The sequence below is a fragment of the Argentina anserina genome, chromosome 5 (genome assembly GCF_933775445.1).
Source record: "Argentina anserina chromosome 5, drPotAnse1.1, whole genome shotgun sequence".
NCBI lineage: Eukaryota > Viridiplantae > Streptophyta > Magnoliopsida > Rosales > Rosaceae > Argentina > Argentina anserina.
This window is the reverse complement of record NC_065876.1, coordinates 4638867-4654495: the sequence shown is the minus strand read 5'-3', so window position 1 is coordinate 4654495 and position 15629 is coordinate 4638867. Positions and strand designations below refer to the sequence as shown.

The 15629-nt window shown below is 37.7% G+C and overlaps 1 protein-coding gene across 1 annotated transcript; it reads right to left on the bottom strand.

Annotated features, from left to right (window-relative positions):
- Positions 1 to 10673: 10673 nt before the first annotated feature.
- Positions 10674 to 12850, bottom strand: LOC126794879 (palmitoyl-acyl carrier protein thioesterase, chloroplastic-like). The gene is made up of 6 exons (XM_050521671.1): positions 12385 to 12850; positions 12140 to 12273; positions 11867 to 11980; positions 11591 to 11768; positions 11425 to 11493; positions 10674 to 11185 (listed from the first exon to the last, which is right to left on the bottom strand). The coding sequence occupies exons 1-6, from the start codon at positions 12823 to 12825 to the stop codon at positions 10919 to 10921; spliced, it is 1203 nt and encodes a 400-aa protein (XP_050377628.1). The 5' UTR covers positions 12826 to 12850; the 3' UTR covers positions 10674 to 10918.
- Between the last annotated feature and the right edge of the window lie 2779 nt (positions 12851 to 15629).

Here is a 15629-nt window from a genome sequence, read left to right as displayed (position 1 = left end):
ATAAACTCTAGGGATTCAAAACCTAGAAAGAAGCGAATGACTAAGGCACAACACGTCATCAACGATGAATCACCATCGTATGAAGTTGTCTCTGATTACAGCTATGTCTATGAATCAACTCAAGTGTTTCCGTGGGACGCTATAGAACCTTGTTTGATGCCAGAGAACAACGAAATCTCAGTGAACTACACAAGTGAGCAGTCGGTCCGAAACCGAGCCACTACATGCATTGATGACGTTTTCGCTTATTCCGTCGCACTTGAGATCATATCTGAAGACGACGTTGAACCTCGCTCTGTAGCTGAATGCGAACGCAGAACAGATTGGCCGAAGTGGAAGGAAGCAATCCAGGCAGAACTTGACTCATTAGCGAAGCGAGAAGTCTTCGGAAAGGTTGAATTGACTCCAAGAGATGTCAAACCTGTTGGACATAAATGGGTCTTCGTTCGTAAGCGTAATGAGATGAACGAGATCGTGCGTTATAAGGCAAGACTCGTGGCGTAAGGATTCTCACAACGACCTGGTATTGACTATGAAGAGACTTATTCTCCTGTTATGGACATCATTACCTTCCGCTACCTTATTAGTCTGGTAGTGTCCGAAAGACTAAACATGCAGCTTATGGATGTGGTTACAGCTTATCTCTATGGGGATCTTGACGCAGAGATATACATGAAAGCTCCTGAGGGACTACCTTTACCTCCATCAAGTGCCTCCAGACCACGGAGTGCTCATGCAGCCAGATTACGTCGTTCATTGTACGGGTTAAAGCAATCCGGAAGAATGTGGTACAATCGGTTGCATCAATACTTGGTGAGAAGGGGTTACAAGAATGATGAACTATGCCCATGCGTGTTCATACGAAAGACAAATTTCGGATTCGTCATCGTTGCGGTCTACGTTGATGACATGAACATAATCGGTACTCTTGATGAGATGGAAGAGACCGTGTCTTATTTGAAGTCGGAATTTGAGATGAAAGACCTAGGGAGGACGAAATTCTGTCTCGGCCTTGAGCTTGTGCATAGGACCGACGGCATCTTAGTGCATCAGTCAAATTACACGCAGAAGATGCTTCGACATTTCAATATGGATCTATGCAGTCCATTGTCTACTCCCATGGTCGTCCGAAGTCTAGATATCAAGAAGGATCCCTTCCGTCCTAAAGAGGATGATGAAGACGTTCTTGGTCTTGAAGTTCCATACCTTAGTGCGATTGGGGCACTATTGTATCTTGCTCAATGCACTAGACTGGACATATCTTTCGCAGTGAACTTATTGGTTAGATTTAGCTCCGCACCTACGCTACGTCATTGGAATGGAATCAAGCATTTGTTTCGATACTTGAAAGGTTCCATTGACATGGGATTGTTCTACCCCTATTGCAGAGAGAACACCGCCACGGTATCTCCCCACACCACCGCCGTCGCCGACCCCGGCCTTGCCGCCGTACGCCGCAGCGACGCCGCCGGCCGCCATGGCGTGGAGACCGTGCGCGGTGCCGAGAGCAGCAACCGGTCCCGTGCAGCTCTTTCCCCCGATGCAAATACTCCAAACAACTTGTTAGTTGGTTATGCCGACGCAGGGTACCTCTCTGACCCTCATAAGGCTCGTTCTCAAACCGGTTATGTGTTTACCATTGGGAATACGGCGATATCTTGGAGATCCACAAAGCAATCTCTTGTTGCTACTTCTTCGAATCACGCAGAGATCATCGCTCTCCATGAAGCAGTGAAAGAATGTGTTTGGCTACGATCACTTGTTCGCCATATTCGTGATTCTTGTGGATTAGTCTCTACAACTAATCAACCTACGTGCATTTATGAAGATAATGCTGCTTGCATAGACCAGACGAAGTTAGGTTTCATCAAGGGAGACAACACCAAGCATATTTCGCCTAAGTTCTTCTACAACGTTCAACACATAAGTTCTTGAATGTTCAGATCAATTAAGTGAGTTCAGAATCCAATGTTGCGGATTTGTTCACTAAGTCTTTGCCTAAATCTACTTTTGTGAAACATGTGAAGAGCATTGACATGCGTCGTTTATCGGAAAACTAGAGTTTGGTAGACTTCAAGGGGAGTCTACATCACATGTTAAGATCCTTAAGTAGTTGGTGCGTTGTGCTCTACATCAAGCTTTTGTTTTACCCAAGAGGTTTTTGTTTTGCTTGACAAGGTTTTTACCGAGGCAACGATGTGTGCATCATGCAACCTAGGCATGCGACACAAGGGGGAGTGTTCCGGGAGAATTACTATTCTACCTTGGTGTGTGTCTTAGCCTAATAGGTTTCATGTTAGGAGATAGATTAGCATCTCCGTAGTAGATTAGGACTCCGAATCCTACGGGATTGTGGTGTTGTAAATGCCTATATATAGGCCCTCATATCATTCAATAATATACAAGTATTTCATCCTCAAACAAAATTGACTTTATCAACTAAAATACTTGTGAAATTACATTAATAGTATTTCACTATATGTTATTTGAAAATGAAATTATATAATTCAAGAACAATAAAGTAAAATAAAAAATCAGAATCAGAAAAAAAAAACTCATTACAAATAACTATCCTCTATAACTCCCAATTTTATTTGACCACACACGTAGTGTGTGATGATCGGTAGTTTCTATAAAGTGAGTCCATTATAATTTGTATAGTGTGTTGTTCTACTTAAAATTCGGTGTCTAATTTGATTGCTGGTAGATATCATATTGTAAGTGTCCGACTCAAATAATTGGCAAATGACATGCTATATATTGATATTAATGACATAAATCCTATTTTAAAAATGTGAATTTGTAGTTAAAATCCACTTAGGTACCAAAAAAATCATCAATGAAAATTATAGCAATTTTCTTCGATCTAGACAAGTGAGAGAATCTGTGAGCCGCAGTGGTTTTACAACTGACCATATGATATTCTCGTTGCATTTATTAGTTAATCACAAGTCCTGAATTCTTAGTGTGTGTGCGCCAGTGAAAGTGGGTTACAATATTCGACCTAAATAATACAAATAGTTTGAACCATGCAAAGCGATCATATACTAGGAGTACTAAATTACTAGTGATCAAGCTAGCACATGCAATTCCCTTTTGGTATTCGTATAAAAAAAATTCCCTTTTGGTATTAGTGTAGGTTGAAACTTTGAAAGTATCATGTGGAGGGTTGTACGAACACTACTGCTACTAATATACAGATTAATCATGCATGTCATAGATTTCAATTTATGTCAATTAGATTATAGTACTCTCTTTCGACCTTTACAAAAGTTTGTGCGACTGGTTTATAATTCTGCATCAGATTCGAACCCTCACATGTAATTTTTATCATTCCAGCTAGAGCCGGGGTTTCGTTTTTGTATCTTGTGTAGGGCGGGTCGAAAATCACAATTGGAGCACGAAGAATTTTAAAACTCCAGTTGCTATGTACATATATAACTAAGTTGAGTCGACTTACAACAATGTATAGCGCAAATTAATAAATTGTAGTTCGTTTTGTTGATTACTTTGGTTCATACGTGTTATATCTCGTTAGATTATAAATTGTTAACTATTTAATTAGCATAATGCTCCGGTGGCGATTTCATATCCCCCGGCCCCTTTTCCTTTTGGTGCCTTTTTTTTTTCTTTTTTACATTTTGGTTTTGTTAGTATTACAACTACGTATATGCCAAAATGGTCATGCAAAACTATAAAAAAGATTGGCAAAAGCCTATTAAAAGCCATATTTGTTGAGATTATATGAATACTTTTGTAATAGCCACATCATTAAAGGCCACAAATGCAATGTAGTTTTTGCCATTCCTTTTTTGTAGTGAAACAATCAGATTAAATATCTTTTTACTCAAAAATTTAGGCTTATGATGGTATGATAAATTAAAGCAAATAGAGTCATTTATATATTGTTTTTTGTTAGTTGGTGTTTCGTTGTATACATTTGTTTAGTAGAGACACTATGCTATTTCATGTTGTTCCTTAGATACATACTGTAATCATCGATTTAGGTTCTTTATCTCCTCTATATTCTCGTTGCTTCATTTATCAAAAGCTGAGAGGAGGGAGTGGCTCAGCAACTAGTTCAGTAGTTCCATCATAGCAGTATCAGCAAACACATATGAATGATATGTCATGTCCCTAAACTATTGATGTTAGCTTCTATGGAGATGCCTCTAGATAGTCCCTACTCCCTAGAGCTTCAACGGAAAGTAGGGATTGGCTTTGCTCTTGATGGTTGGTTTTGGAATCTGACATGTCCTTGGTTCTTGTCCATATTTCATTTCATTTGGTCGTAAAGGATGTCGATAGCATGTGTACATTTCACGGAAGACTACTGGGGGATGGTACAGAGCAATGTAATTAGTAATTACCAATCCATCGAGAAAGTTAAGGTCCCCGTTTCCTTCTATTGTCATAATATTAACCGGTTAATTCCTCTTATGGTATCTAAAATATGGCTATTTGGACAATTTGGTACCTGATGTATGAAAATAGACAATTTGGTACATGAAGTTCTAATTTATAAGTCATTTTGGTATCTTTATCAATTTTGATCATATTTTTAGGGTTATTTTTGTCATTCTAACCCTAAACTCATTAAATTCACAATTTTCTTCATTTCTTCCTATAATTACATCTCTTTTGAGATAATTAAATTGATATATCTACTCAATTTAGCATCTACTTCGCATATATCGAAAATACATTTTTTTTCTTAATATATTTATTGTATCCTAATTATTTTATGCAAAGGAAATAAATTGCCTTTATGCAATTGTAATTTTTTGTTAAAATATTTTTTTTAATTATTTATAATTAAAATTAATTTAGATTGATAGCTACATTATGAAAACTTATATACGTATATCGAAGGTACAAAATCTCCCCGATATTTCCGATATATCATCCGATATCGCCATTTAAAAAAAACGATATATCTTAGGGGTAAATATCTTATTTTTTTCCATATCTGTGACATTTCTCTGATAACATAAAATATCTCCGATAACATTTGAACCTTGCGTAAATCATCATAGATACTAAGTGGATGAGTTATCAAATTTTTAGTGATAATTTAGAGGTATTATGAAAAAATGAAGTAAAATAGAGATAAGATAACGAAAATAACCCTGAAAATATGGTTAAAATTGACATAAGTACCAAAATGGCCTAAATTTGAGAATTTGAGGTACCAAATTGTTTGTTTTCATACATCAGGTACCAAATTGTCCAAGTAACCAAACATCAGGTACCATAGAATAAATTTATCCTAATGTTAACATTGAACTCGTGGAAGCATATCGTGGAATTGTCTTCGCTTTCTCGTTGCTGTCTTTGTTTTTTCTCTTCCCTATAATTGCCAAACATGATGATATTCTATCGCCTTCTCTATGTTCTTGATAATGTTTATGTGACAAACAAGTTCACGCTAAATTAACTACACACCAAACTCAACCACATACGCACGTTTTTCGCACCCTATCAATTTAAAGCATGGTGCAATTCTGTCCCTGGAAGTTAATGTTTTGGAAATGAAAAGTTAACCATCCAGTTTTAATTATAAGAATGAGTCGTGTTCTCCATTGTAATTCATACTAAGAAAACAAATAGATGGTTAGTCATACCAGATTAAGCGTAATTTGTAAAACTCTGAAGTATGAAGATAGACGATAATGCATAGGGAAAGTATATATCTTCCAATCTTCAATTCCATTCACTTCTTGGAAAATTATTCTACGCCTCGAGATGTATATATAATAAAACTGGCGGAGTTGAAGAACTAATTAACAACCTGAGAAAGTCGCGCAATTACGTCATAGTGCGTGAATTCGCTCTCCCTCGCTACTTTACTATGAATTTAAGTAGTATTTGACAACAACTTCCCAACCTCTGGTGTCCCACTCGCATATAACTAGCCAGCAAATGCAATAATTCTTTGATTTTCACCATACTCACCCAGATCACTTATAGATTTTTTACCAGATTTCGTCAGTGAGCGTAGGGTAGAAAAGGTTGGTTTTGTGTCCAGAAATCGAATTTGTGGGGGCTGAGAATCAGGCAATGATCAGCGATGAGCAGTGATTGAGTTAGTGACACCGATGGTGATGGTACACCGAGTACCAGGTACTACGGCTGAGCTGAGCTTTACACAGTGGGCACCGCCGCACCGAATGGTAGCCGATGGCTGTTGATCGAGCTCGAATTTTTATGAATCTGTATCTTTCACTTTTTCTTCAGTGGGTGACGATCGAGTACTGTGCCCAATCTTTGGTGAACGACACGTACGTACTGGGGTGCATGACTAGTATTTGATCATTATCGATGAACAACACCATGTATACGTAATTTTAGAAAAAGCCGCCAGTCTGAGTGTCTTCTTCATATCCCTGCCTTGGCTACTTACGTCGGCCGTCTCTGAATGACGCGCCGAGCATTGCGAATGGGAGTGGTGGCTCCGCCGTATGATACATCTGAATAGTTACATACATGTCGATAGCAACGACAGACCCCAACAGTATTATCTTGGATTCTTGGTAATGGGAATATCGATCTGCAACTGCAGAACGATGGCTTTCACCTCAAGAAACATCCAAGCCTCTTTCTATCTTTAGTACGAAGGCAAACTTCTTTCTCTGCTTGCATCATGGTTCATAGGATACTATGAATTTAATATGCCCTACGAGGTGATGGGGCGCCATCATCTCTCGACGATAGAAGAAGAGTATATAACTAGGATTTGACATTCAACAGTAAGCCTAGCTCGATAGAGGTGTGCGTGACCTTCGCAAATCTAATTCAAACTCTTTCTCTCTGTTTTTTTTCCCCAGAAGTCATCAAAACTCTTTTACATTTATGTTTTGTGAAACTTTTTGGCCTATTTCAAATTGTTTCAATAACTTAAGGCATTCATTTTACGACAAACGTAGTCATGTAGATGAGAGAACATGATGAAGAACACAATAGATCGACAGATCTTATGCATGAAAACATGAATTTACCTTGGAACAGATTCGTTAACAAAATGTATTATATTTTACATCAAATCTTGTCAACAAAATGAAATCTACTTGAGTCGTTAGAGTTTTGATATATATTCACTGACAAATACATTCTCCATTGCATCTTTTCCCAAAGCTCAGGCAGTTTGGCAATGGGCTTAGATGGGCGCCTGAGCAACTGGCTAGATAAAGCAGCCACTATCGGAGACCTAACCCCCAAGGCCCCAACCGTAACGTCGTTGTAATATTCTATTTTTAGCCCCGACTCGAAAATACGTGGCGTCACTCAGAAAGGTCGTTTGTCTTATTTGGGTGGGTGGATTGGAAACTTAGAACATGATGATTTGCTGTGGGGTCCCCGTCATGGGTCCACTATTTTATTACCCAACCCACGTGACACCGAAACTGCTTTCATCTTTAAAATACTTTGGTAGTTTGGTACCCCCTCCAGTACTTTTGTCTTTTCCTTTCCCAGCCTGCATGTGCTTTAACTTCTTTCCCAGTATACGAAAGAAATAATTAAATACGAAATCGTATAATACACAACCCATGCATGCGTACACGTAGGAGTGTAAGGTGGCGAGACAAGGTTAGGCTACTAGGAATGGCGTTCCGTAAAGGAACTCCTTCGGTACGCGTTGGAGACGGTTGCGGCCTTATCGATTATTTATACGTAAAACTTGCATTGGTCACCGGATGCCAATTGGTGGGTGGCTGCTTGTCTGGTCTACTGTTGTGAATACATATGATCTGATGTAATTACTCGTATAATTATATGCCGTACTAGTACTCTGACTCTCTGAGCCATGTACTAACATGTATGTTGATTATACTGTACGTTTTCGTATCTATCGTGGAACATGACAAACCGGGCACTCGACGTTAAATGGGATCGATGAGGGTGTTCCAGTCAATCCAGTGTTACGTAGTTATGTCGATCGACGTACGTGTAGTCTGTTTACGATTTGTAAATTAGATCGAGGGTGTAACGTTTTGGTATGTGAAATCTTAATCAGATGCATCTGAGCTGCATGATTTATAAGAAGGTGGCTTCGACTCTTTGAATGTGTTTCCCTCGTATTCTATTCTGTAGATTAAATAATACCATCGAACCAGAGAAAAAACTTTTTGGATTTAGTTTAGTATGAAAAAAGTTCAAGCCGGAAGGTATATCGGAAGTTCTTTTAGTGACCCGGCCCTTCTTTTCATAGATTTCAATACGTACTTTAGTGATCTCAGGGTCGAACCAGTACTCCAGTAGTACGCAATGAGCATGAATAACAGTATCAAATTTCATTACGTGATTTGATTTGATCTGATCGATTTGGATGGAAGCGTTCATTTATCATCTTGATCAACATAATGCTGATGTTGGCATTCTTCGGATTCTTGTGACAATTGTAATTGTGTGTATATATATACAATTAAGGTCACATCATTGTCCATAATTGATACTACGACCATTCCGCTGATTCGAGCGTTCCTTAGAACTGTAGTTCTCACAATGAAGTGTTAGTGAAAACTGGAAAATCAACCTCACTGGCTGGTCACATCACTCACATGTACAAACCTCTTAATTAAATCTATCCACAACAATACGTGCGTTCTTAATTAAGTAATTACCCGAGGCTTAGATGTAGATCCATTTTGATCAATGAGTGTGTTTTGTGAACAGATCGAGTTTAATAGTTTATGATAGTGTATTAATTCATGGGCAATCAATAATAAGTTTATAACAAATCGGGTTAAACGGTCTGGTGCATCTTACAGAGAGGCTACCACTTCTGAATATATTATATATAGACAATATTAGTGGTCTAATTATGGGTTAAACTAGTAGTGTGCCTGTTACTAAAATATGTTTAGTTGCTAACCCTAGAATCGTACTGTCTGACACTTCCAGAACACTGCCTAGTTCAACGGTTAATTTAAAATAACTGGGTATGATAGAATCAGATAAAGAATGGAGGTAAGGACTCCATAAACAGAATATCAGGAAGGATACGATCATTGTTTATGTCATTGGTATTTGCATTATGTAGTGTCCCTAATTATAAAGATGAAGATGGGTAAGATTATTGGGATGTAATTCTGTAATCATTTTTGCTCACATGTTTTCTCGAGTCTCAAAGACTTGAGAGTAGCTTGGCTTAGCTTAGGGTGGGTGTACGAAAATAGCAAGATTTCGCAGATCAAGGTTTCGCTCTCTTAAGCTTCGAGTGAATATTTTTGTCGACAAAGACCCCAATATTTTTGGGTCCAGATCTAGAATCTCCTCATGTGTTTCTAGGGTTTTAAGCTTTTTTTTTTAGATTGAATAATCTTCGCCTGGTACGGCGATCGTGTCCGGGGTTTGTTTCCGGGAGGGGGGGGGGGGGGTTGGATAGTCAGATGTTCCGGTAAAAAGGATTCGTCGAAAATCCGGTGCTCAGATTCATGTTGTAGTTGGTTTTAGTCATGTTCTTTTTCTATCTTCTTCTTTTGTTTTTTTGTGTTTGCTTGATTCTCTCACTATTTACTGTGATCACCTCTACTCTAGTTTGAATCGAATTGGACTTTCCTTATGAATACCTATACAATAATTTACTTATTCTTTTTGTATTATTTGTAATCTTAGAAGAGGTCTGTCATATATTCCTTTATACTGTTCGTTTTTCAATGAACATCATTTTATAAAATAAAAAAAAGACCCCAATTCTTCCTTTGAGAATTCATCAAAAGGTTGGTGAAGTTTTGAGGTTAAGTTGCCCTACAAATTAGATGCACGTTTGCCTTTGTTAGCTGTGGAGGAACTTCTTGTTGATCAACCTTTCTGTTTTCTCTCCAAGTTTGGAGTTGGCGTGGATGGCATGTGTTATTGCCATGTCTCACCAAAGCAAATCATGATTGTGTTTGTGAATCAAAAAAGGGATCCGACATGCACGAGATAGTGACTTAAGAAATTGATCCTCTTCTTGGTTGTTAGATCATCTTAGTTCCTCGACTATCAAAAATTGTACCGGATATCCCGTTATCTGTGTCGGGTTCACAGTTGTGATAGAATTAACGAAGATTGATATGAGTTTGTAACTAGTGGGCAATTGGGCATGCATATTTTTCACTTAAACGTTTGGCGCGAGGGATATACATAATTTAACTCGCTGGTTAATATTGTCTTAGCGAGTAAATTCCCAAGGGCCCAGCACTAATCATTATGTAATCAGGTTTTGTTGGTTTAGTGAGTAGGTTTATCGATTGCCCCATTCGAATCAGGATCGATAGCACAGCATGTTACACATAAATTTCTTTAGTTATTCTGATCATATCTTATAAGCTAGTCGTCACAGAAATTAATAAATTAACTTTGGCAAGGTGTGTTGGGCTTCATTAGCAAAAAAAAAAGAGGTGTTTTGGGCTTACTGGGTAGCTGGTCGTTTGAAACTTTGAATAAACATTATGAATGGACTAGCTGTTTCAATTGATGTCGCTCTTTAATTCATGCTCAGCCCAAAAGACCCACATAGATATGTATTTATTTGCTCGATCAATTTAGTTTATAGAACAATTGTAAAGATGAACTTATTATAAAGAAGATGAAATTTTCAGAAGGAAAAACATATAAACATGAATTTACAATGAAAAGACGTATTCTATTCTTGAATTGAAATTTGGAAGCTGAAAAAGATACTAAAATGGTGAGTGAATATGTCATTCACATATATTGAAGAGGCAAGTGTGCCACAGCAATGCACTGTCAAACATGGAGCTGACTTGCATAATGTAGCACAGCCTGATGAATAAAATACAACACGCACAAAAAAAACATTGTGATAGAAACAAACCCAGATGGACAAGCTTACCCTTCTAAAAGCTTGAAAATCAAGAAAATAAATTGAAGTGGGTGAAAATCAATCTGCAGATTCTGAATTCAAGTACATATATCATTGCAGTATATGTTTTTGTTTACCATGCCATTCTGTTCTTGCTCGCACTATCTCTGCCTTATCGGCTTGCATCCGGAGCAAGTGTGTGTACTGAAAGTCTGATTTGCGATTGATCGAGTTGTTGTTGTTGCGTTGATGCTCATGAGCCAAACTTGCTGTTGTGCTCGTCAATGATTCTAGCAGATTTGACTGCCTACATTCTCTTCGAAACTCCAAAGTCATGCTTGTCATGTCATACTCTTCTAGTACTTTGAGTGGCACGCTCTGCACATTAGTAGAAGAAATCGTATACAAGAATAGACGTCAACACATGAATAAATTCGAAAGCCTCAACTTTATTTGATGTTTTACATACCAAATTGTTTTACATGTTTATGTTGTTTATTTAGTATAAGAATGCAAGGACAAAACCGTTCGATAAATTATCTCAAAGAAAGAGACTAAGACAATAGCATTAAAAGCAGAAAAGCAAGACATCGCATTGCCAAAAAAATCCCAGTTACCTCAAGAATCCATCCAATGTATTTAACATTGTTTACGTGTTGGTTGGCATCCATGTCACTCCATCTTGGCTGCGTAAAATTGGAGGGGAAGAAGATTCAGTTAATCTGAACTATGAAGGAGCCAAGCCGATTAGTATATATTTTATAAGATATAAATATGACTTACTGCTAAGCCTGATCGGATTCTCCCGGCAGTTCCATCAGTGAGCTTGTCGATTTTCTCCTTATCGATTTTCTCAGTAGCAATTGCTGCTCTATTTAGGTAGAAAGGCGCTACCTCTTGCCTCACTTGGTCCGGGATCTTTGACAACCTTCTTGTTTCTCTATTCATTATCACCCAAGTGCTGCATAATATCAACATATCAGATTATAATTAGCAAAATTATTCCATGAGGTTTAAAAATTTAAGAAAATGATAAGCAAAAGTGCCCAAGATTTACACCTTGTTGCTCTGGTAATAATTTCTTGAGTATGATAGTCTCGGATAATCCAATCCCTGCGCATTCCGTTTTTTCCTGCTGCATCTACCCAAGTATCAATCTCTACAACATCTCCCCTGTTACATTTGATCACTGTATATAAGCTAGCATTACGTGGCCAAATATATAGTTTAACAACAAAACATAGATATTGACATATATGCAGCAACGGAAAGAGAACTAGTTCCCTAATAATAGTTCATATAAATTGAATTAGTCACATATCATGCACATACCAGCAACTGTATCTCTCAACTTGAATGTGGACGCGAGTGACCACCCATATCAGTTTCCGGAGGCTCATCTCACGAGTAGCCCCGAAGCCATTTCCGGCAAGGCCAGAACCTGTCACATGATTCAGAGCTGTCTCCTGCAATTAGGACATCGGTTTACACAGTTCATTGAAATTTGAAACCATAGGACAATATGTGTTTGGTACAGTTATAGGCCGGGAAGAAACAATAACCAGCTGGAAATTTACCTGAAGAAGATTCATCAGTGTCTCCATGGTTGCAGTTTTGTCAGGACCAATCTCATAAGACCTTATAATGAATGTCTGCCTATATACAAACCTATCCTCCACGAATTTCCCATGTAAACATGAATGAAGAGCTGCATCACTGCCTCTATCTTTAAGTAGTACATGAGTACCACCACTCTTGTTTCCTAACAATAAATCAGCCTCTTCCACATGAATCCCATTAACCTTCTTTCCATTGATCGTGTCCACCTGAATTCTCGGATTAACAGAACTACTAACCGTGACCGAAAATCTGCGATGTATTTTTGCCATCACTGTCCTTTCCCTCGAAGGATAAAATCCAATTTGGGTGGCGACATCTATACTATCATTCTTCTCCGACTTGAAAATATGCCTTGGTAGGTATAACGTCGCATTAATTTTGGCTGCCATCGATGCCATTTTCTTCAAGTGTTCATTTGGTATGTGAAAGATGAAACTGATAATAGAACACCCCAAAAAGTTCAAGTTTGATAAAAGAAGGTGGTGCTGTAGCTTCTTCTAGCTCAGCTAATTGTTGCCTTGTTGAAGAAGTAAATGAAATTTTCAAATGTCATTAGGTATAACCACTATCAGAAGGAACACGAATGCCTATAATTTAACACAAACATGCATGGAGGAAAGGGAAGAATTTATTACGTGTCAGATTAACGTGTGGGTGAAAAGGGTTTAATGGAGGAGAAGGGACGTGGGGTTTTTGCAGCTCAACCACTTCAATGGGCTGAGGAGAAAATGTTAGCGAGACAAGTCTCTCTTCATCAATGGCTTACACGCAATATGACGATGGGCTAAAATTTGGTGTTCTTCTTTGGCATTGTTAACAAACTCTCCCACTGATATGGTCTGCTAGAAAAAAAGGATCGCCTCTAACAACAATAGCTTGTTCCGATTGGACAGAAATTATACTTTGCTAAACTAATGGTTAAAATAATGCAGAGCAAAGCAAAGGTTCGTGGTTTTACTCAAAATAAGGTTCTGATACTTCCATGAAGCCCACCGAGGTGACATGTGACTAGTTTGGTATTGCTGCGACTTAAAAAAAATATATGTTTCTATTGTATTATAAAAAAAATCAATTTTGAATTAAAACATGGTCTGTGTTTGGTAAATATTATTTTTACAAGTGTTGTCGATAAATAAATTGTTTGGTAAATTCTAAACAAAACTGTTGTAGATATGATCAATGACAAAAAAAACATGATTGTTTCGGGAGATTGCTGGAAATATGCCGGAAAAATGACAAGATCGCAAATAAATGCTGTGATGTGCAAGTAAGGTTGGAACTCTCAGTATATGAGAGAATTTCATATGACATGGTCCTAGCACCGTTGACACCATCCCTGACAGTGGGAAGGAAGTCGTCAATGACACCATTGTACGCTGTAGTGTTGTCGGCGCTCGTGGTATTGCACCACAAAACAAGGGCGGCAAACACAAAGATGGACTAGTAAGGGTCATAGCTTGGTCTTGGCTCCTACCTAAATGAGGGGGAGACCGTTATTCTCTGGAATCAAAAACCAGAAAGAAGGGAGGTGAGTAGGCACAAGTATTTTGCCCATCATCAAAATATATTCTCTAAACATGTGTATCAACTAAGTTTCTGTGGGACGTTGCAGACTCTTTTTGTTGATGTTAGATAAGAATAGAAATTTCTCAAATTGATCGTATAAGCGCGCGTATGTTAATGGATTGATCTCCCATGATTGATGATGTATTCGCTTATGTAGGACTGAGCATCCGAAATCCGGGTCGGATTTAGGCCCAATCCGAGACCCAATCCGTAACAGTTCGGATGGTGACATTACAACCCGAGATCCGTATAATATTTCATGACCCGTATTTTTAGTTGACCCGAAAATTTAGATCAGATCGGATCAGATTCGAATTGAGCCCATTTATAAAAATCTTAGCCCATTTAATTTTAACTGGGTATTAATTCACTGATTTCACCAGGGTATTAATGTTACAGGAAATGACAATCTCAATTCTCAACATACTAACAAAAAAAGTCTTTCAAACTTACAAGACAAGCTCAAAATGTTAGATTATAAAATATCAATACCATAAATCTCTAAGTAAATAAGTTCAAATTTTCGAACTTCAAAATACCCAGATGTTCCATCAATAAAAAAAGCAAAAGTTCAAATTAAAGTTCTTCACCAAGAGAAAATAAACATTATAAAGTTTAATTCAAACTAAATTATTGCAAGAGCAACAAGGATCTCAGCTTCCAAGGTTCACCACTTCACCAGCTCAAAGAGTCTTCTCTGGTGGTTTACATGATACTTCAGATTCAATACCTATACATATTCAACAATTCACACCATCACATACAACACACATAACTTAAAAGAGTGACAAGAATAAAAGAAAAAGAAGAAGTTTACCAGCTTCTAGCTTTTCCAGTTCTGCATATTGCTCCAACTCATTCCTAACAGGCTCTTTAAATATTGGCTTGCTTGTAGACTTCAACCAATCACTTGTACAAACCAGCGCCTCCACCATCTTTGGGGTTAAACTTGCCCGAAATGGGTCAAGAATCCTTGATCTAAGACTGAAAGTACTTTCAGAAGCAACAGTTGATGCATGTACAACTAGAACATCTTTTGCAATAAGCGAAAGAACTGGAAACCTCAATGCGTTCTCTTTCCACCAAAGTAGCAGATCAAAGTTTGGATTTGAAGGCAGTTGTGATGGCTTAAGTAGATACTTATCAACTTCATTCTTGATTTCAACGACGTCCTTTGCTTGCCTGAGCTTCAAGAACTCATTCATGTTTGCTACATAACTATCCTCATTCTCCATACTTGCATCATCAAAAATATTTGGCTGAGTTACATTAAATGAAGCTAGAGCTACCTCTCGATACATATATGCATACTCATTATAGAGTTGCAAAAGTGTGCCTTTCACATTTCTCACCATCATAGCAATCATAGTCTTATCTTTCTGCAACTTTGGGAAAAAGTATTCCAGGTACATATCTTTATACCTATGTAAAGCAACATTGCAAACCAATTAAAATATTATGTATACAAATAATAGATACATAAATTTCTCTATTACTCTTTTCTATTCACCCAAGTTATAAAAGTTAAAGCATCAAACAAGAGCAAACTGAAACAATGTCATGCTAAACTGTATGTCTATATTGCATTAATAGAGAAAATTATATTGCATTAACTGATAATTACAAGGTTAAAATG

What these genes read in the sequence shown, in the direction of transcription:
- LOC126794879 (XM_050521671.1), bottom strand. Translation starts at nt 12,825, where the DNA reads ATGGCATCGATGGCAGCCAAAATTAATGCGACGTTATACCTACCAAGG. An exon ending in ATTATTACCAGAGCAACAAG is followed by an intron (nt 11,769 to 11,866) that starts GTGTAAATCTTG and finishes GATATTATGCAG; the next exon opens with CACTTGGGTGATAATGAATA. An exon ending in GAATCCGATCAGGCTTAGCA is followed by an intron (nt 11,494 to 11,590) that starts GTAAGTCATATT and finishes AATTTTACGCAG; the next exon opens with CCAAGATGGAGTGACATGGA.